We start from the raw sequence: 22,153 nt of genomic DNA on the forward strand, positions 1-22,153 counted from the left end.
CACCTGGTTGCTAGTCAGGTGCCCACTCCTTTCTTAGAGACACAGGTGAACTGGGACAGGGCCCCCCTCTGGAGAGGGTTGCAGTCGGTCCCTAGGTGTGTGTTTAATTAGAAGCCTGCCCCTTATGCCATAGCTATGAAGACCACTGCCCCGTGTCACCAGAGAGTCTGGGGTGCTTCAGTGCGCTGCCTATGTGCTCTGTCCGGGGGGCTAGCAGGGTAAGAACTGTTTCTCTGTTACAGATTTACGGGACTCGCAAATGTAAGCCCCCCTGGCCGGCAGAGCTAGGCCATTCAGGTGTCCCCTGGGCCCCAGGCCAGTGCACGGGCCCCTTGACGGGAGCTAGTGGCAATCTGGAGGCAGAGGGATGGTGTGAAGACAGCGCCCGCCCTTGGGGGTTTCTGGAGAGGATTTGGGTTGGCCTGACACGTGTCCAGCTAGATGTCTGTCCCTCAGGCTGAACATAAGCAAAGAAGCCTCTTTCACAGAGGGTCTGGGCGCTTTTCAGTCGGCGGCCTCTGTGCTGGCCCGTGGGGTGGGCTAGTCCATGCAGCCCTGGAAGAAGCACCTTTCAGTGCCCTGCAGCCTTGTCTCATGGACAGAAGCCCCGTTGGCTTTCAAAGCTGCACGTCTTGGGGGCTGGTCTCAGGGGCAGGCCTTAAAAGTTGGGGTCCTGGTCAGGGGTTCAAACCCTTCACTCCCCGGGGAAAGCTTGGGAGTCAGTTCCCTCCTGACTGTGGGTCACCGTGCCGGGCAGTGGGGGTCACAGTGAGGCTGTGCCTCAGCCCCTCCTGTTGTGACGTGGGTCTGTTCTCATTCACCCGAGGTTTCTTTCGGAGGAAATGGGTCTGTACGTAGTAGCGGGCCTGGTGTGTCTGGGGGAGGACCTCTTGAGCCAGAACCCCGTACACTTGATCCCTAAGAGAGCGGCTGTGGCACGTGGTGGCAGGACACTGTCCCGGGGGATCACAGGATCCACTGCTACTCACAGGCACACGTCCGGGAAACTGCGGAGGCAGGCGGGGTTCTGAGCCGGCTGCCAGCGTCACCCCCACCCTGGGGTGCACCCCCCTTCTCTCTCACCCACACGCAGATCCCAGATCAGATGGTCCCTTAAAAGGCACGGGACGCTCCTTGACCAGTGTCAAAGCGTGAGAGGGATTTGTCCCAAGGGGGATTCTCACTGCCGGTTTTGGTGAGGGAAGGGGGTGACGCGGCCTGTAGCAGCCCAGTGCCCTCCGCTGACAGACCATGTGGGACCCCATCCTACAGCCACAAGGAGCCCAATTCTGTCCCAGGCGCTCGCGCTCAGGTGAGAATGCACTGCAGCAGACACAGTGGTTCTAGTCTGTACCAGTTTATTACAGCAAGCAATAGAAAATGAAAACGACTGAATATTTGCTTCACAAAATTGCAACTATTATTTGTTAAATATTTATGGATGTTAAACCCACATTACACCAGCACAACAATCCCAAGTGGTAACATAGTACTTATTTCTTTATAAATACAAGAAAGGTGGCAAAATAATGCTACTTAATCCCAAACCCAGCAAATCAGCAGAAAGTCACATTCAGAAAAATTTGGCAAGTAAGAGATGATGTTAAGTCATAATTCTACAGTACAGAAAGGTCCAGGAGAGACTCTGCACGGTGTCTGAAATCTGACATCAGCAATGCAGGTAGGTGTGGTCAGAGACACACGTGCCCCTCTGCACAGAACGTGGGCACCGGAGCTCCAGCCTGGCATTTAAAGCTTGCTTGGCTGGTGCTCTTACAAGGAAGTAGAAAGCTGTCCATGTGAAGCAGTACAATGGAATATACACGGTGGCACACAGATACAAAATTACTTAAAAAATACTACGTATTGAATTGAGTAACTGAGCTAAGAGAGGTCAACATTTTTATTATAAATAATGAAAGATAAATGTGTTTTGCATAAGGAATACAGTGTGTTCTCTTCAGAGGAAAGTACCATTAAAGACTCAGGTTTTATAATATCAGCCCAAATTTGTTTTTTTCTCCTTTTTAAAGTTTATTGGTTCTAACTTAAAACCATCAAGTCTGGTCAGAATCCACTCCATCTAGCTGATGCAGAATCACAGGCATTCAAACAGCAGTCTTTGCCGAGATGCCTTTACAAACTACTTGGAACCCAGCACCTTCTTAAGGCAGAAAGGTCTCGTGGCAGCACGGAAGTGAGTTAAGTTTCCATCCACCGTATGGCGGTGCCATGGAGAAGATGCATTCTGGCACCCCCGCCTTTGTCTCCCCAAGTAGACTAGCGCCCACAGGCTGTCTCTGACCCGTGACCATCTCGCAGCTCAGCCCATATTCAACTTGCGTGTGCGCCTCCATCTCCTGCTGCGGCACCAGCTCCGGCACTGCAGTGTCCCGAGCACGAGCTTCCCTCCGGCTGACCCTCGAGTCCCTGACTTGGAAACAGTGGTGTTTTGTCGCTTCTGTATTAGGTTAAGTTGGAAGAAAACGAAAGAAAAGCCTGGCCTTTACCGTCTCGTGCTCTGCTGCTTCCATCTAAGTGAGCACAGTCTGAGTGTCTGGTCGTGCTTCCTCTCCCTCCTCTCCGCCCCTTCCGGACCCGTCTCCTCCAGATACTACACACCTTGGTCACTTGGGTGGTTGGGAAGCCCTTTGTGGAATGGACTGCGACATGCTTCTGCTTTATTCAGAGTACTTCGCGTTGTTTTAATATGGTTTGTAAGTAAGCGCCCTACCAAGGTAACGTGAAAAGAAAATACTACACGTGAAGAAAAGGTTCAGAACACAGGTCTCGACCTTGTTAGAAAACTCTTCGATGTTAACAGAACGGAAGGCAGGTGGCTCCTCCTGCACGGTTTAGTGGAAAGCGATTTGCAGACAGGCGTTTCCTTGGGCTTCCTGGTGGCGCCCCCCTCGTCCCGTGCCCCGCGTGGGCCCCTGGCTGCGTGAGCACACTGCCCCGCGGAGCCCAGGCGGTGTCCCCTGTGGTGCAGCCACCCCCGGGGAGCCCCCCGAGCTCACGCTGGGTGGCAGCACCTATGCCAGTGAAGACACTCGGGACAAGGCGGGCTGGGGTCACCTTTGTTCCGTTAGCACTTTGGCATTTTAGACCCCCTGAATCACAGCACTTCCCGAAGTTTTAAATTGGCTGATGAATGTGAATTCTCCGTGCAAGGCGTGCATTCCTATCAATCAGCATCGCGTATGCAGCCTCTACGTCTGGTCTACCAGGAAGAAAAGCAGGATTTTGGTGTCCTTTTGATTCTTAGAGCCAAAGGTATGTTTCTGCCTTTTACGTCCCGTGACAGAGGAGGGTGTGGGTCAAGGCAGCAGTGGTTTCAGTGTCTGGGCGCTGCAGAGAGCGCCAGCTCACAGGTCCTCGCTCTCCACCAGGCCGGGGCTCAGCGTCAGGTGGGACGGGCTGGCCTCGGGCTGGAACGCAGCCCTGATGTCGAGTCCCTGGTCCGAGAGCGCAGCGTAGCGGCTGGCCGAGGGCCGCACCCGCTTCGGCTTGGTGCTCGGCGGGGGTTGCTGCCACTGGGCTGCAAGACACAACACGGAACTCAGACTCTGTAACCAGGTGGCAGGGCTCTGGTTGTGCACCAGGCACGTGTTCTTTGCAAAAGACAGAACACATCCATGGTAGAAGTCCTAAACTGTACGGGTGGTTTTGCAGTCCACTCACATGTTGCAGATGTACTGCCTACACAGGGCGCTGGGACCACAGCAGCTCGGGAACAGAGACAGCGTGTGGCTTCCCTTGTGGTCAGTGCTCACTGCAGCTCGGGGGGCTCTGAAATGGCTGCTACACTTCCTGATGCGCACTTTGAAAAAAACCTTCAAAGCTCAAAATGTGTAAATGCCACAGTAATGATAGTCATCAGGTATTCTGGATGGATGTTCTAACACGAATCGTTTGAAAGGAACCGGGCGATAGGGAAGGTTGAGGTCAGTCATTTCTTATGTGTGATATCAGTTCTGAATTTCTCCTAGTGGTTTTCTTGTCACTAGATCACATAATGCTACTGGGCTAGTTTGTAAACTTAGAACTTTTTTATTTCAATCTGGGATGCAGGTACACAAATATACGTACACAAACACTCACAAACCTACTGCTGAACTGCTTAAGATATGTTAACACAAAGCACTAAGCCACAGGAAGTATGCATTCCAGGTTCAATGGGCCACACGTTTAGGGTGAATTAAGATGCTGGGACAGGATCATAGCTTAGGGAGAAACGTTAAAAGGCAGTCATTTGCACAAGGCAGTAACAAAATGTGAAAGATCTGTGCTTATGCCTTTGCCTGGTGTTAACTCCTAAGGGTGCTGGGTAAGAAAGCCACAGCTGGGTAGCCAACACCAGAGAAATCCACATGCACATTTTGCTAAAAACGCAAAGTTCCTGAGTGATACTTGGGCACTGTTCTTCTGGAGAGCTTCACTATTAATGTTGAGAAACTATAAATAGAAAGAGAAAGAACAGTGTGAAATTTCCGGCAAAGAAAGCGCTAGACTTGTTGATCAGATCAGAGTAACGTGATTTGGTGTGCCGACGCCCGACTTGTCGTAACTGAAGGAACCAATGCATCGAGGCGAGAGGGAGGGGTACTCACTGTAGACGTCCAGCCGGGCCGTGCAGGACACGATCCCGGCCTCGTTCTTGGCCGACACCGTGTACCAGCCAGCGTCGTCCTTGGAGGCTCCCTGGATGAGTAGACACACGTAGCCGTAGTTGTCCTGGTGCAGGCTGCAAAAGACGGACATGGCCATAGGGCTCGAACTGTTTCAGGACACGAAGCATTGCTTTTCATTAGCTCACGAGAAACAGAACTGTGCAAGCAGCGGATAACAGGGTCCTCCTAATTCTGCAGAGGCCGCCCGCCCGTGACAGCTAATGGGAGAGGGGAGGGGCCGGGAGGCTGAAGGAAGCCGAGCACTTAATGCCCAGGAGAGGATCTGCCCCCGCAAAGCACTGCCTGCGTCAGGCGGGCAGGCGCCTCCGGAAAGCGCAGGCGTGCGGGGCCGGCCCGGGGGCGGCGCACACAGGCGCGTGCTGTGCACCTGCCTTTGGGACCATCAGGACCCCTGCGGGTGGGGGGGCGGCCCCGTGGGCTCTCACCTCACGCGGTCCGTGCTGTGAGTGAGCGACTCGTTTTCCTTCTTCCAAAATATCTGCGGCGGCGGCACCCCGGCCACCCGGCATTCCAGCCGCACCGGGTACCCGTCTGCCACCCCCGTGTTCTGCAGCTTCTCGAGGAACACGGGGGGCTTGTGCGCTTCCTTAGCTGCGAAGACACGAGACGGATGACCTACCCGTGACGGTGCAAAAGGTATCACAGAAGAACGCAGGTGCTTTCAGCAATGCCGCTCAGCCTCGCCGACGCCGTCCTTCCCTTCAGGCGGCAGCATGCGCGTCCTCTCTCCAGGCTGTATCCCTCCTCCACCGAGAAAGGTTCCTGCCCTGCATTCCACGCCCTTCTCTCCTCAGTCAGTTCAAGTCCGACAGGCCCGCACCTGCTCCCCAGAGCGCCTGCCCGAGTCCTCTCGGGGGACCTCCGTCGGGCTGGGGACTGATGAGGGTCCCTGCCTCGGCCCACCACCGCCACCTAGATTCCCGTCCTGCTGGCCAAAAGACTGAGATTTCTAGGTCCTGGCTTGAGAGAGACATACCACAGGCTATAAAGGGGGAAACGAGGAGAGGCAGCTTTAAACAGTTACCTCCACACTAGGAATGTACATTCTATACAAGTTCCAATTTGTATTTCTTTGAAGAAAGCTATGAAAACGACGACTGTTACCCAGTCTGGGAAAATCAGAACCGTTAGTAACACTCTGACTATCCCCGTCAGTGTCTCCGTGGACCCACGGTGGGGACAGTCCTGGAGGGAGAGTAAGTCTTAGCTACCATCAGCCTAGCTGCCAACAATGAGTCCGAGGGGGCGGCCTTCTCCACTCCCTCCTCTGTGACAAATAACAGCGAAGCAAAGGTGAACGTTCTACCTGACATTTTTAAAAACCTAAGACCCTCTATGACCTTGAATTATGTAGAGGGTTAATTTTTATTGGACCTTTTGTGGTTACGTGACCTGGGCTACTCTGGGAAGAGACCTCACTCGGTGCTCTTCCTGGGTCCCAGTTTTCAGAAGAGCATAAATGTGTATAAGACGGGCCCTTAGGTCGCAGCGACCCTCTACAGTTAGGTATCACAGCTACTACGCTCAGGAGCTTGGCTCTCAGCAGGCTCGTGGGGACGCAGATTTCATCCTCATGCCGCGACTTAGTCCTTAAACTCTGAGCATCATGGCCCCCCGTTTACATTTGGGGAAACTGAGCTGCAGAGACAGACCTGCCAGAGGACACGGTCAGAAAACGAGAGCTGGGCTGGGAGCTGAGCCCTGGCTTCCTCCGGAAGTGCCGACGGGGGCATCTCAGGCCTGAGGACAGGTATGGTCAACGGGGGGACCCCAACAGTTGAGTTTTGAGGAAGGAGTGAAGCTGAAGCGGGTCTGACACACAGGCTGCACGCTGCCCGTGTTCTCGTGTGAACACGTCTACGTGTTTGTTGTCACGAGAATCCCCAGCCTGGACTGTAGCCGGGCTGCTCGCTGCTGCTGTTCCCCCAAGGAGCTCGAAGGCTCCCGGCACCGGAGCCTGGCCCCTGGGAAAGTCACTTCATCTCTCCTAATTCCCATTTGCTGACTGCATCATGGGGCCGCCGTGAGGACCAAGTGAGTGCTTTGCATGCAGTGATGAGCAATAAACGCTCCGTTCTGCTGCTTTTTTCAGATGAGCACAGAGAACAGGGTCTCTACTCATGCTCAGCTCCTAAGGACACTAAACCTTTCCATAAACTCATCTCCCATACCTCAGGGTAAAACTGTATTCTGGTAGGTAAATTTCATAAAGATATATAGTCAATTAAAAAGCAAACCTAAGTTTAATCTATGACATTGGAGGTAGATCATAGTATTTCAAAGTTTTGAATTTTGAAATCACCGCACATGACTTCAAAGGCTAGGTCTACGTGGAGAACTTGCCGCACGAGCACATTCTCCTACATCGTCTGGTTCCTGGAGGCCGGGCTGCTGCTGCCTTTCCTGTGTGACACTGGGGGCCCAGGAGAAGGGGAATGGCCCAGAAAAACTGCTCAAACCCTTTTCTCTGGCTGCCAGGCTGACGGGGGAAGGGAAGAAAAATAACCACGGCTGCAGCGAAGAAGAAGTGACGTTTCTGACCTGCCAGGTGAGAACCGTCTGTTTCTTCAGCGGTTTGATGTACTTTCCACGTGGGTTAGTTTGTTTCTACATCTGACGCTCACCCTGGGAGAGGTTCCCGGGACCTACCTGCGACCACGAGCTCCAGGCTGAAGGAGTTGTGTCCAGCCCGGTTGGTGGCCACGCACGTGTAGACACCGGCGTCCCGGGCCGTGACGGGCTCGATGATCAGAGAGTGCACCCCGTTCTCTCGCACCAGCATCTTGTGGGTGCTGTCCTGGCGGATGGGCTTGCCGTCCAGCAGCCAGCTGAGATCGGGGGTTGGCAGCCCACTGACCTAAACCGGGAAGGAAATGCGAATGAATTCCTCTGCTACGGAAACAGAGCAAAGACACGAACACCTAAGACACTGGCACAGACGCCTCCTTCGGGACAACATGAGGCTCTCAGCATCAGGTCATGTTTCTTACTTACTTACTTATTTATTTTTGGCTGCGTTGGGTCTTTGTTGCGGTGCGTGGGCTTCTCACTGCGGTGGCTTCTCTTGTTGTGGAGCACAGGCTCTAGGCGCGTGGGCTTCAGTAGTTGTGGCTCGTAGGGTCTAGAGCACAGGCTCAGTAGTTGTGGTGCACGGGCTTAGTTGCTCCGTGGCATGTGGGATCTTCCCCGACCAGGGCTCGAACCCGTGTCCCCTGCATTGGCAGGCGGATTCTTAACGACTGCGCCACCAGGGAAGCCCACATTTCTCTTTTGCTTAAAATCTTTGAATAGCTTCTCGGCGCACACGGGCTCACTTCTAAACGTTTCTTATAGAGCAGCCCAGAGAAAAGTGAGATGGGGACTAAAAACATTCGCCTTCATCTTTCCTCACCCAGGTTATAAAGATGCTGAGGGTGATGTCAGCCCAGAGCTCTGAGCCCTTTGGAAAAAAGATGTCCAACCATGACAAGGACTCACACTCAGCTCGCATGGTTCACGATAAAGCCTCTCATCAAGGCTGCTGTAGCTGCAGAGACATTAGTTAGTGCAGCCATTAAGACACAGGGCTATTATTATTTTATAATCCTTGAAAGTAAGTAACAGGAGCCCTATGAAATGACCCGGAAGGCCATCCCAACAAACTAGCCTCACGATGGAAACGGTGGAAAAAAACCCCACCACTCTCCAGACCGTGACAGTCGTGCTGACCAGAGATCAGACAAAAGCACGTTGAATGGCTAACAGCGTGGTGTGCAGTGAGGGGAGGGGTGGCCACCGTCTGTCAGCTCTTTACTCTAGGGCCCTGCATTCTGAACGGGAAGAAAAGCACCAGCAAGGAAGGCCCTTTCACCCCTACCCCAAATGTACCAGTGGGAAATCACATACGGAAAGATGTCAGTGGGACTGTAAACCAATTCTTTTGAGAATCAGCTCTGCCAAAATCAGCCAGAGAACTCACAAATTCCACTCCTGCTGTGTGACGCTCATGTATACTGCCCCCAGGATGCCTCACCCCCCAACAAACACACACAGCAAAGGCCTAGGGATTTACAGAAAACAATTAAATCAGTGGCTAAAAGCGGGCCAGGCTCTGCACGCTCCCACCCATCCACCTGCCACCCCTGGCACTCCACGCCCGCTCTACCTGTCGGGCCAGCACAGGTGCATGGAGGAAGCGGGTGGGCTCTCCCTCCCGGGCTGCACACCTGGCCCTCCTGGCCGGTCAGGTACCGGTGAGGCCACAGCAGGTTTAGAAGGGAGATGCCGCACGCACTCTGGGCCCACCTGGGCCAGAGCTGCACAGCCGGGCAGAGGGGAAGGCCGAGTCCTCTCCCTCTGAGGCCAGCAAGGCAAGCCTGACCTCAGGAACTGGGTCACTGTAAGCAGGCCCCAGCCTGGCCAGCTGGGCGGCTCCGGCTGCCGTGGGAACGGGGGGAGGCCGTGAGCCGGCCGGGGCAGTCAGTGTCCGGGGAGCGAGTCAGGGGCCCAGCAGCTGCTGCCTTAGCGACGGGCCTGTTCCCATGATTCTTTTTTCCCTCTTAAAGCTTAAATACACTGGAAAAGTTTTTTTTTCCTGAACTAACAGCACTCTGTCTGTCCTTGTGACAAGATTTTCCACATTTGTCCAGGTCTGATCATAACAGTAAAATCAACAGATTACCTTTTGTTTCCAATATTCTTTTAAAGGCAGGCATTTCAAGGACAGTTGTGTCACTCGCAGAAAAATAAAGTGCTATGATTTCTTTCTTAAATACGATCAAAAGTGGAGCCAATGGTATTGTGAATCTCCATGTAGCTATCACCTAGATTCACTCTTTTGTAATTTATCATATTTTAAAAATAGACCCCGAACTTGATGATACTTTATGAAGTATCATTCTAAAAAATAGATTTTTCTTACATAGTCACAGTTCCCTTTTTATACATAAAATTAATAGTAATCCCTTGGTATCATCTAATTTACTAAAATAAAATTTCCCCTGTGGACTCAAATGTCATTTTACAGGTGGTCTGTATGAATTCTTAGTTACAGACCCCAAATAAATACACACATATAAATATATATACACACTGAAACTCAATCTGTAAAAAAATTATGTTGCAAACAATGCGACTGACAAGGGATTAATCTCCAAAATGTACTAACAGCTCGTGTGGCTCAATAACAACAACAACAACAAAAAACAAACAACAACCCAATCAAAAAAATGGGCGGAAGCCCTAAATAGACATTTCTCCGAAGACATACACAGGCACATGAAAAGATGCTCAACACTGCTGATTATTAGAGAAATGCAAATCAAAACTACAGTGATAGGGCCTCCCTGGTGGCGCAGTGGTTAAGAGTCCGCCTGCCGATGCAGGGGATACGGGTTCGTGCCCCGGTCTGGGAGGATCCCATATGCCGCGGAGCGGCTGGGCCCGTGAGCCATGGCTGCTGGGCCTGCGCATCCGGAGCCTGTGCTCCGCAACGGGAGAGGCCACAACAGTGAGAGGCCCGCATACCGCAAAAAGAAAAAAAAAAAAAAAAAAAAACTACAGTGATATATCACCTCACACCAGTCAGAATGGCCACCATCAAAAAGTTTACAAACAATAAATGGTGGAGAGGGTGTGGAGAAAAGGGAACACTCTTGCACTGTTGGTGGGAATGTGAATTGATACAGCCACTATGGAGAACAGTATGGAGGTTCCTTAAAAAACTAAAAATAAGACGACCATATGACCCGGCAATCCCACTCCTGGGCAAATACCTGGAGAAAACCATAATTCAAAAAGATACATGCACCACAATGTTCACTGCAGCACTATTTACAATAGCCAAGACATGGAAGCAACCTAAGTGTCCATCAACAGATGAATGGATAAAGAAGATGTGGTACATATATACAGTGGAATGTTACTCAGCCATAAAAAAGAATGAAATAATGCCATTTGCAGCAATATGGATGGACCTGGAGATGATCATACTCAGTGAAGTAAGTCAGAGAAAGAGAAATGCCATATAGCGCTTATATGTAGAATCTAAAACATGATACAAATGAACTAATTTACAAAACACACTCACAGACTTAGAGAATGAACTTATGGTTACCAGGGAGGAAGGGTGGGGGCAGGGAGGGATGAACTGGGAGCCTGGGACGGACACGTACACACGACTATGTACAAAACAGACAACCAGCAAGGACCTACTGTACTGAGCACAGGGAACTCTGCTCAATGTTCTGTGATAACCTAAATGGCGAAAGAACTTGGAAAAAGAACAGACACATGCATATGCATAACTGAATCACTTTGCTGTACACCTGAAACTAACACAACACTGTTAGTCAACTATAGTTCAATATAAAATAAAAATTTAAAAAATTACGCTGGAGGGACTTCCCTGGTGGTGCAGTGGTTAAGAACCCACCTGCCAATGCAGGGGACACGGGTTTGATCCCTAGTCCGGGAAGATCTCACATGACACGGAGCAACTAAGCCCGTGTGCCACAACTACTGAGCCTGCGCTCTAGAGCCTGTGAGCCATAACTACTGAGCCCGCACGCCTAGGGCCTGTGCTCTAAAATGAGAAGCCACTGCAATGAGAAGCCTATGCACAGCAACGAAAACCCAACGCAGCCAAAAAATAAATAAATTTATACTAAAAAATTATGCTGGAAAGTATTTTATACATTTTTATACATTTTTATACATTTCTACAAGCTTTTTATACATTTCTACAAGCCCAGAGTTATCCCTCTAAGTGCCTTACATCTCGTGTTCTGCAATTCCAGAGACAACCAGCAGAGAGAGCCCAAATTATTTTTTTAAAAGCTTATTCATATTTCAGAGCTAAAATGTAAATTTAAGGTCAATAAATAATGGGGCCAAAACACAAAACAATCAAAAAATTTCAGACCAGTGGTTCCTACACATTTTTGGCCTCGAGGTCCTCTGGGAAGCTGATGGCAGGTGTACCACATACAACCTCCTGTGTAATTTCAGGCCCACACACCCGATGAGACCTGCTCACCCCAGGACCTGGTTAAGAAGCCCTATTGTAAAGCGATGGAATGAAGGTGCTGCTCCGATGTCTCTTAGAAACAGGAAATGGGAGGCCTGAGAGAGTAGGTGTGTGGATACAAAATTTGTTTGAAAACAGAGTGAATATAAGTAAGATCAGGACAGAGGACACAGATCCAACACAGTCATTACTTCAAGAAAAAGGGCGACTCTGAGGGATAGAACCTCCCAGTTCACTGTCTGGAGTATGGTATACAGGGTTCTAGGTAAGGGACATAGTCAACAAAAACTGAAAAGCCAAGGAAAAGAATGATTTGAAATGTATATAAATATTTAGTAGGTTCCACTCATTTTCTCTCCTCTTCTGCTAGAAAACATTTTAAAGATGTATACTTTACATAATTTCCCCAGAAGGAACTAAAGGGAAGCGGTATTGCAGGGAGAAGGGAGGCACCCACGCCCCTCACCTTACAGTCCATCCTGCAGAGCCTGCCCTCCTGGACAGTCAGGTCCCCGGGAGCCTGCAGGAAGTGCGGTCGGAAGAATCGCTCCTGAATCGGTTCACCTTCGTCGGCACTGTCCCTGGATCTCGAACGAGACCTTCGGATGAGAGAGAAAACCAACAGATGGAAAGAAAGGTGGGGGAGGCGAGGGAGAACGCCACAAAGATAGATAGATAGATGGAAAGGAAGATGGGAGGGAGAACGCCACACAGGTGACAGGTAATAGAGATAAATAGACAGTAGGTATTGTCAGGTTCTTGGTTATCTCTTCTCTATGATACATGAGGTAATAATATAATTTCCTTACCTGCTTACCTAGCTCCTAATCCCAGGGATTATACCATAAAAAAAGTCAGTAAAACAAAATCTTGCTTCATTTGGAAGTTTATTATACATTTAATAATCTGCTAATTGCAGACTTAAAATAATCTGCTATCCTAACCCTTACAGCTAGCATAAATCATGAAAGGGGAAAATGGGGAACTAACAGTAACCTATTTTTTCCTAAATAAATATTTTGAAAGCTGTAGGAGAAGCAGCAGCAGCTGTTGCTCATTTATTACCAAATAGTTTTCAACAGAAATTAGTACAGCTTTCCACTATGACTGTACATTTGCAGGAAATTAAAAGTTATTGTTTAAAAAGAATGAATATCCTTCTAATAAAAATTTCTTTTCATATTAACCAGGAAAACAAATCACATTTTAGGCAGGTTTTCTTCTGTATCTGTTAACCATGTGCCTAAAGCAGTATTTTTTTTTCTTTTTTTTGCTTTAACATAAAATTGTGGAAATCTCCCAGATTTTGTGCATCTTTCTTGCTTTTGAGTATGCTGCCAGAGCCGCCTTTAAGAGCAATACGATTTAAAGTGACTGCAGGGAAGACTTAGGAGTGAGGTGCTGAAACTAACCCTGCTGGTGATCGTTGGAAGGTAAGCTAAGAAACACTTCAGTAGCAAAAGTAGGAGCAAAGCAAATGAAAACTGGGTCTAATACGCTCGTCATCACCAGCCTCCACCCATCCGGTCTCATTTATGAGCACAGCGCCCTTCCAGGAGACAGGGGCCCACGAACGGCTGAAATGCACGAGAGAAGCCAGAGCGGATGGACCTGCCGCAGCTGCGCTGCGCTCACGGACGCAGGGGCAGGCGATGCTGTGAGCAAGTCCCGCCCCCGGAAGCCCGGACCCGCCTCCCCAACGCCGGCAGGAGCCGCGTGGGGCGGGGACCCGCCCGCTGCGGCGGGCCGTGTCCCGCTCCGCCGGTGGCCTCACTGGTGTGTCCTCCCCTGCGCTGGGCCCAGGGACCGGCCCAATCACTGGCCCCTTCTGTAGCCGCGTGTGTCCCTGAGAGCCACAGCCCCGCTGCCCGTCCTCACGTGCACCCGCTCGGGGCCACGGGGCAAGGAAAGCGTCCAAGGTACGGCAGGTCTGACCTACGAGGCTAGGGTCTGAGACGCGCCTGTGGCCTAAGCGACCGGAGAAGGACCCTTCACACACGAGCCGTCTTAGGAAACCCGGAGGGCAGCCCACGTGATGCTGGTGAGGAAAGCGTGGCTAGAGCCTGGGTGCCACCGACCAGCGTGTCCGAGGGCGCCGGGCCCAGCCGGTACGTCCCCCACCCCGCCCCCAGCTACCAAGGAGCCACACGCCGCCACGCTTCCTGCCGTGTCCCCATCCCGTCCCCCAGGTACATTCTCTCCTGTGGTGTCCCCGAGATGCTGGCAGCGCTGGGTTATGGTGGCAGTAAAAGAGCAGCAGTGCCCGGGAAGGGACGCGTGCGATACCTTCTGCCGTGAGGCTGGCCGGCGGGCGAGCGGGGGCTGCGTCCTCTCTGGTTCACGGCCTGCACCATCAGCCGTCCCGTGCAGCTGACGCGGCCCTGCGGGGACAGAGGGGACCGACGGTTAGCGGCCGGCGCCCTGCACCGCCCCGGCTGCCCTGGTCTCCCCAGGGCGCTCTTCCCTGCAGACCAGCGCGCCGCCGGCCTGTCTCTGAAACACGCCCCCCAGGATGTCTTGTGATGACGCCACTTTCGAGGTCACGTCCCTACTGCGTGGAGCTAACTCTGAAAGCAAACCAGGTCATTTCAGTTTTCTTTTTAGTTACATATTTATTAAGTGTTCGTGGTATCCCTTCCCAAAACCGCACACTGGAAGGGCGGCCGGCATGAAAAACCAAGCTTTACATAACAAGCATGCCTGGGGCGACAAGGAGCATAATGGCTGTGGGACCCCTTGTCCCCATAATGGGAGAATATTTGAGATTTTAAAACCAGAAGCGGTTAATGCCTAAACCCATGAGGGTCACATGATAAGGGCCTATTCTAATGAAAAGCTGTATTTTATAATCTTTTTAAAAAATTTTTTGTTTGAAGTATAAAGTCTACAGCCACCCCACCCTGAACACACCTGATCTTGTCTGAAGTGTAGTTCACTTAACAGTATTATATTAGTTTCAGGTGTAAAACCTAGTAAGTCAACAGGTTTACAGATTATACCCCATATTGAGTGATAACGTCCGGCGACACGCACCGTCTTCTCCCTCAAACCTGTCAACTGGAAACCGGGTAAGAGCTGTCTCGGGACACAGAGCAACGCTCAGAGGGGCCGGGCGACAGGACTAAGTGGCCCTGTCACTTCGCCTCTGGTTTAGACTCATCTCTCCCTACGTCCAGCAGAGCAGATGGTCTCCTCCTCCGCTCGCTCCTCTCAGGGCCCCGGAGGACGAGCAGAAGGACATCTAAACCCTGACGATGACCGAGAGGGAGTACGCAGGGCGGGAACATGAGAAGCAGGCGGATTTTTCACACTTATCCTGGGTGAGTTCTATAGCTCCAGGCTGAAGGGAGCGCTTAGAGTCAAAGTAAAGTTGACCCCTGACCCCCACTGTCACTGCAAGTGGCCAGACAGGTGACCAAAGCAGAGGGGTCCTGTGAGTCCTGAACCGCCTTCTGAGTCCCCTCTCGAGAGGACACTGGCGGGGACACAGAGGGGGACCCCACGGCAGGATGCAGGGAGGGGCCCTCGGGGTCTCCCCAAAGCCTGGACCTCTTCAGGCCGTAGTCACCAGGAAAGGCAAAGACACAGTACCAGTGCGGACGGGAGGGTTAGGAAGGACCCAGGAGCTGTGGTAAACACACAAACTCAAGCGGTCTTGTACTGCGCGACACGCACCTTCCTCCATTGAAGCCACAAACGCTGCCTTTCCCCAAAATTTCCAAGTATAACGAAGTCTAACTTTATGAGGGGAGTTACTTCCAACTTAGAGCAACTGTATCTGAAGTTCAGGCCACACAATATGAATCTCTCATGCTGATCTTACACACACTTTGGGATTCCCTCAAGTAGCTTGAAATCTGTACATCAATTCCATCGAACCCTCCCGGTCTGTACTTGCTACAGAAAATCTAGATATAACTTGCTTAGAAGAGCCCGTTATAAATTACACAACTGATGTATCATCACGGCTGGGACACAGAAGACCCATGATTCTTTTTGGAGCTTGAGGACAAGGAATTGTATGTTTTGTTTCACACAAATAGCTTCCATTGTACTGATGATATGGTTTCCTTACTATCTGCTTTGCTGCTTCAGCAAGTAATTTTAATTTGGAGAGATTAAAAGAGTTACGTAATTTGGGTGGATTCTTCCTTGTGGTATAAAACCCAGAGGATCCACCAAGGAAGTTAATATTAACTAATGATTTATGTAGTTAGATAAAGATAAAAGTTAAATTCAACCTTTAACCCTGAATTTGGGGAAGCAGATAATGGTGCTAAAAAAAAAAAATTCCTCTAACCTGGATTTGAGTTTTGACTTTTTTTCCTAAAGCTTTGGGCAAATCCTAAATTTGTTCAAGCCTACATTTCTTCTTTTGTAAAAGGTGGGGCACTATACCTCACAAGGGTGCTGCAAAGATTAAATGATCTAATCTACGAGGATCTTGTTAATGGTACACATACTTGATGTCATCATCACTGCTAACTCTGCCACTGCTGCTCATACTGTGTTTCTCCGGGTCTGTGACATCAGGTGTGCACATTAAGGTGATGTTTAGGGGCCCAGCAGCTTGGCTGACTCCAGTGAAATTTTCCAAGTAGATGCTCGCGTACGCTCTTACCTTGTCTGGTTCCTTCAGGGGCCTCTTTTCACCAGTGCCCCCCGGCCCCTCAGGGCTCTCAGCGCTGGGATGAGCCCCAGATGCCTGCCCTTGGCTCCTCTGCCCTGGGTTTGTAACCAGCTGTGTCCCTTACAGTGGAAAGACGAGGCAGGCGACATACTCCTAGGAGAGGGTCCTCATCTGTGGGACAGGACCCTGCTGGTCATCCCGCAGGGAGGGGCTCTTATGATGATTCAACGAACTAACAGGGCTCACATACTTGGTGGTGTGTCTGGCACATGCTAAACGCTCAACATGTTAAACTTTTATAGCACTGGATACAGATGTAACTGTAATCACCACCAGATGGATAGGAACCGTTTTGCTCAACACCACTTTTTTCATATGAATGGAGTTTCCTTCCTTCCCTCCTTCCACCCACCCTCCCTTCCTTCTTTCCTTTCCTTTCTCTCGTCTTTCCTCTCTCTCTCTCTCTCTCTCTCTTTTTGGCATTAGGATGCAGTTTACTCCAGAGGAAAAGCCAAGTACTCCAAGCGAAGGAGGGAGACTGTGGAGGGCAGACCAGCCTTTCCCCACCCCACGCTGCTGCCTGCCAGGCGCCAGCACACAGCTACCTCCCAGGTGTCTGACGGCTGCGTCCGAGGCCCAGGAGGAAAGGGGTCCTGCCCGACCCTAAGCACTGCCCGGGCCTGGGATGCACTTGGTCTCCCTTCCCCGCTCCAAACACACGGTAACAGGCTGGCATGCTGCTCCGTAAAGAGTACACGTTTCTACCAGCTTTCAAGAGTTTTACTGCGATTGCTGGGAACCCTACAAATACTGCCCCAGAATCTTCCTTAACTTCCCAAACTTAAGAAAACGGCATATGCGGTCATTTACCACCTTCTTATTCCCACACCATCCTCCACTTCGGAACAGAAAGGGGAAGGGCCTGGAATTCAGGAGGCGGAGCCGTGAGTTTGATAACACGCCGATACTGGCGAAGTATATTACTACTAATATATTACTAATATATTACGAAGTATATTACTACTAAGTATATTACTACTAATATACACTAATATACATACCAATACATACTAACAAGTGAACGGGACTACTTAGAAAGCAACCAAAGTAGCGAGGGGTGTAATTTTGACATTTTCAGTCCAGAACTCAGGGAAGCATTTTTGAAAAGATGCCTCCAATGTGCACGATAGCAAGTTCAGATTTTTAAGTTTGAATGTTTTCTGAGGAAGATCATCCAAAATGAGCATTCAGTGATTTTAATCCTACAAACGTGCCAACTGACCTAGTAAAACTGCCGCCACCCCAGGCTCGGGCACATTAATGCTGTCTGTTCGCTTTCAACTGTCGTTTCTTTTTGCTTTATCACTAACACATGAAGGGATAACGGAAGTGGATGTCTGAAGGGAAGCTTGGAAGGTGCCAGAAAACCTTGTAACGTTGAAACACACGCAACCAACAAACCAGCCTTTTAAATTTAACTCAGCTGCTCACTGCTTTTCTATTCCAGACAAGTCCTCAGTGTTTAAAGCTATAGCGCGAATCACGCGTTTGAATTCTTAAGGTGGTTCTCTGCTAACCATGCAGCTTGTAATGCGTATCTGAGGCCTCCTGCAAGGGCAGTGATTTATGTGCTACGGACGAAACATCTGCATTTCCCGGTTTATGAAATCTAACTTGCGGCCCGCAGGTCTCAGGAAAGCCTGCCGCGTGCGCACACAGTGCAACTGGAGGACACGGCAAGCGGTGCACGACAGCCACTCCAACCCAGAGAGCAGGACGGGGGAAGCTAGCAACGCAGCAAAACAAAGTCAAACATCTGTGTTTCCATTCCGCCCTGTCTTCAAGATGGGATTAGAGTCGGACGTAAGCAGAGCCTGTGGTCCTCGGCTGGGCAGCCGCCTGCTGTAACGCAGCACAGTCCCTTACGATCCCACTCAGTGTGCGACCGTCTCCCAGGAGCTGCCGGGCTGAATGCTCCACGGCCCACGCTCGCCCAGAGCGCTGTGTTCTGTCCCAGGTGGAAACTGCACGCCATCAACAACATCTAACGCGTTTCCTATTCCCTGAAGACTGACCCCGGTGGAAAATTATTCTATAAAATAACCTGCTGACCGTGTTTTCCTCTTTGCTTGCTTCTCACCCTTTCTGTCGGCTGCTCTCGGGAATTACCTTCCGCTGCTCTGGAGAGCTCGGCCGTCTGTGTCTCATTAACAAACTCATTTTTCCATCAGCCTTTTCCTCTTTCCCTCGGTCACTTCACATCGTGGAGGCCACGTGTACCGGAGAAGAGATGGAGTTGTCTCCCTCCCAAACCCAAATCCTCCATAACGTGGAAAAAACGGAAGGTACCAAAGGGCGTCAAGGAAGCAGGGAGCCCAGATCAGCAGACCCCATGCTATGCTTCTGGGACTAACGTATCTTGAAAAACTTAGCTTTTACTTTTGAGATTTTCAGTGCCTATTTACATCATGCTTCTTTTAAACCGTGTTTTCATTCACAAATTACAAGAGTGGCGAAGTCCTTTACTATATACCATAGCAGCTGCTTCTGAAGTTGAGACTGTGGAGTGTGAAGCATTTCTGTCACCGTGTTCCTACAGCAACAAGCGACAACCTGCAGCACGGAGCAGGTGGAGAAACAGGGCGTTGCTCGTCAGGGCTGAAATGCCACTCTGTTGCCCTAAGTGGGTGGGAAGTTCACTCCAGTTGCTCGGAGATGACTCACAAAGCCCACATCTGGCAGGTGTGGACGCACCTGCTGCTGAAGAGCCGGCCGGAGGCGCGGGCAGCAACCAGGTGACTCAGAAACTCGGAAGAGCGGCCGCCAAGTACCATAAACACCAAGACTGACAACCGTGTCAGGCTGAGGCCCAACGCCCACGCCGAGCACGTCCTCAGATTCCCCTCGGGAGCCCCTCCTCAGACGCCTGCCTTCGGTCATCTCGGGAGGAAAGGAGACGCTCAGTTCTGAGAACGCGCCCCGTTGATGAGGATCCTCGTGGGCCCGACCTCGAGGGCCGGCGGGGTTCTGGCATCGGGACTGCTCTGTCGCGGGGCCTCGCGGGCTCGGGGGCCCGGGGCAGCCACGCCGCTGCCTGCTGGACTCACAGACAGGACGGGCGAGTGTGCCAGGAGAGCCGGGCTTCTGGTGGCCTGAGGGAAACGGTCACCCCGCATTTCTCTGTCTCGCCTCCGAAAGGTAAAGGGCGAAGCAGCAGACAGGGCGGCCACGGGGGCGTGGCCGGGGCTCCGGGAAGCAGCAGAGCGCACGGCCCGGCCCGAGGGCGGCGCCCGCCAGCCCAGCTGTGCACGTGGGGCCCCGGCTGTGCAGTCGCGACCGAGCCGCCCCTGCCGGGAACGCCTCTCCCAGGGCGGAGGCCGGGAGACGCTGCGCCAGCACCGCTCTGGGGAGAGATGCCCGCCCGCCCTGACTCCTGGACTCGAGGCGCTGAGGGAGGGACACGGCCGGGCCCCGCGGCCCCTGCCAGCTCGGGGTGCTGCTCCGAGAAGGGGGACTAGCGTCCCCGAACTGAAACAGCGGCAATAACCTGCGCTTCCTGGAAGCACGTCACATGCCGGGTAAACCGAGCGCTTTCCATGCATCGTTTAAATTCGTATTATTTTTCTCACTTCACGGACGAGGAAGCGGGCGCACAGGTTCAGGACTCGCTGAAGGCCACGCGGCCAGAACCCAGCTCAGACGTGCCGGTGCCGCGTGCTCGCCCGTCACCCCGAACTGCACCCCCGGCTCTCCCGAACTGTCCCGACTGTCTCCACGCCTGGTCTTCGTGTGTCACGTCCGTCTTCTGACTGTGCCCCTCCTCCTTCTCCGTGTCGACACGGGCATCTTCAGCCCTCCTTCCCCTGGTTGGTCAGGGGTTTAATAAGCACGCAGAGACCGCCACCCTGGAGCCCAGCCGCCTGCCCGCTGCCACTTGCCTGGTCCTTCCCGTTAGAACTGTCCCACATGGAAAGCTACGTCACCTGAAGAAGACTAGGAGCAGACTCAGAACTGCAGCCTGACATTCACCTTCTCTTGTTCTATCGATAAAACTGCTCACTCCAGTAACAGTTCAAAACATTCACTAGGAAAAACGCCTTGAAGTGGACAGCGGAACCCCAGGAACGGTGAGCACATAAGGAACACAGTGAATTTTCTAGCTCCACAGCCCACCCTAGCCTTTCTAGGGCACAAGAGAAATAAAGAACCCAGAGCGAAGAAAACTTCTGGATTTTGTTGAGCCCTCCACTACTTTTTTGAGAGGCAGAAAACTGAAAATCGAAATTGGTTAATAGAGTTGTAGTAGTCACATCAACGATCAAAGATCACAGACCACCATAACAAACGTAATAATAATTAAAAAGTTTGAAATATAACAAGAATTACCAAATGTCACACAGACATGTAAAGTGAGCAAATGCTGTTAGAAAAACAGCAGTGATAGACTTACTCAACACAGGGTTGCCACAAAACTTCAATTTGTAAAAAACGCAATATCTACAAAGTGCAATAAAGATGCAATTTAAAAAAAAGTAGTCAAGGAAACATACTAAAAATATAATTAAAAAAAGAGAAAATTCCACTTTCGTCCCCTCAAATACAAACAACATGAACACAAATAAGCATTAAAATGTAACTTATTAGTAAAGGTTGTGATTTTGACTATTTTTCAAAGGGATGGTCATGTGTTCATTGATTGAAAAGTTAGAACCTCAAGAAGGCACGTGAACTTGGAAACTGCTGCTTGTCAGTGCGAGTCCGCTATCCTGGGTCACAGCCTGATTCGTGGGCAATTTCACTTTCCCTCTTACCATCACCGCAGAAATGTATCTTTACAACAATGTAACCTTAGGACAGGATGACACTGTACAAACTTTCAGAAGTCTGTAGCTTTGCTAAAATTATTTGTATCATTTTCTAACACTTAATATTTCCTTCAAAAGAAATAATGAAGTAGGGAATGATATAAATAGATCAGAGATTTTTTAAAAAGATAACTTCTGGGCAATCTTCATCAGTTACATAATAAAACTGTTAACTTTAGCTTTCTTTTTTTTAAAAAGAGTGTTTTTTACCAAAATGGGAAAATAATTTGAAAAAGAATATATATATATGTGTAACTGATTCACTTTGCTGTACAACTGAAACTAACACAACACTGTAAGTCAACTATAGTCTAATATAAAATAAAAATTTTTTAAAAGTGTGTTATTTACATGATTTCTGCAGACTTCATAAAATACCCAGTCAGATGTTGAGCTTGTAAGGCACAAAATCACTGCTTACACATTTCTGTGTACCCAGTATAGCACCTAAAATATACAAGATATTCAATAAAAAAGAATTTGCAGGCTTGAATTGGGAACATGGTACCCAGTAGCTGTCTGTTAAATTCTAAGTAGTCAACCGATTTTTTGACCCTAAATCTAAGGGCAACTACAAAACATTTGGGTGTAGACAAACAAACAAAAATCCTGAATGCTGTATGTTCTATCGAAATTATCATTTGTCCACACTTACACATTACTTAAATCCCACTGAATTACGTGTGCATATCCATACCCCTCACTCTCCTTTCTCCTGACAACATAACCCTACCTGCAATCACATGGTTTATGCATTTGTTTACTGGCTTATCTTCTGTCTCGGGACCTCGTCCCCTGAAGCACTGCAGCTCCATCACCCACATGACAGGTGTACATATCAGGCTCTCAACAATATTTATGGAAAGAATGCACATCTGCACCGGAATTATTCATGTAGACAAACATCTCACGGAATAGATAAATATTAAGAAAGAATGTTTCGATCCTGGGAAACCAC

The 22,153-nt window shown here is 50.3% G+C and overlaps 1 protein-coding gene across 3 annotated transcripts in view; it reads right to left on the reverse strand.

Annotated features, from left to right (window-relative positions):
• Positions 1–1,341: 1,341 nt before the first annotated feature.
• The window catches only part of PALLD (palladin, cytoskeletal associated protein), a 380,643-nt gene continuing 359,831 nt past the window's right edge, over positions 1,342–22,153 (reverse strand). For all 3 annotated transcript variants that reach the window (XM_060102703.1, XM_060102705.1, XM_060102704.1), the window contains 6 exons: positions 13,987–14,081; positions 12,167–12,299; positions 7,344–7,551; positions 5,120–5,285; positions 4,614–4,747; positions 1,342–3,541 (listed from right to left, as the gene is read on the reverse strand). In XM_060102703.1, the coding sequence (XP_059958686.1) occupies positions 3,369–3,541; positions 4,614–4,747; positions 5,120–5,285; positions 7,344–7,551; positions 12,167–12,299; positions 13,987–14,081 (909 nt within the window). In that variant the 3' untranslated portion in view covers positions 1,342–3,368. The remainder of the gene's footprint in view (positions 3,542–4,613; positions 4,748–5,119; positions 5,286–7,343; positions 7,552–12,166; positions 12,300–13,986; positions 14,082–22,153) is intronic.

Source organism: Mesoplodon densirostris, chromosome 6 (genome assembly GCF_025265405.1).
Source record: "Mesoplodon densirostris isolate mMesDen1 chromosome 6, mMesDen1 primary haplotype, whole genome shotgun sequence".
Classification (NCBI taxonomy): domain Eukaryota; kingdom Metazoa; phylum Chordata; class Mammalia; order Artiodactyla; family Ziphiidae; genus Mesoplodon; species Mesoplodon densirostris.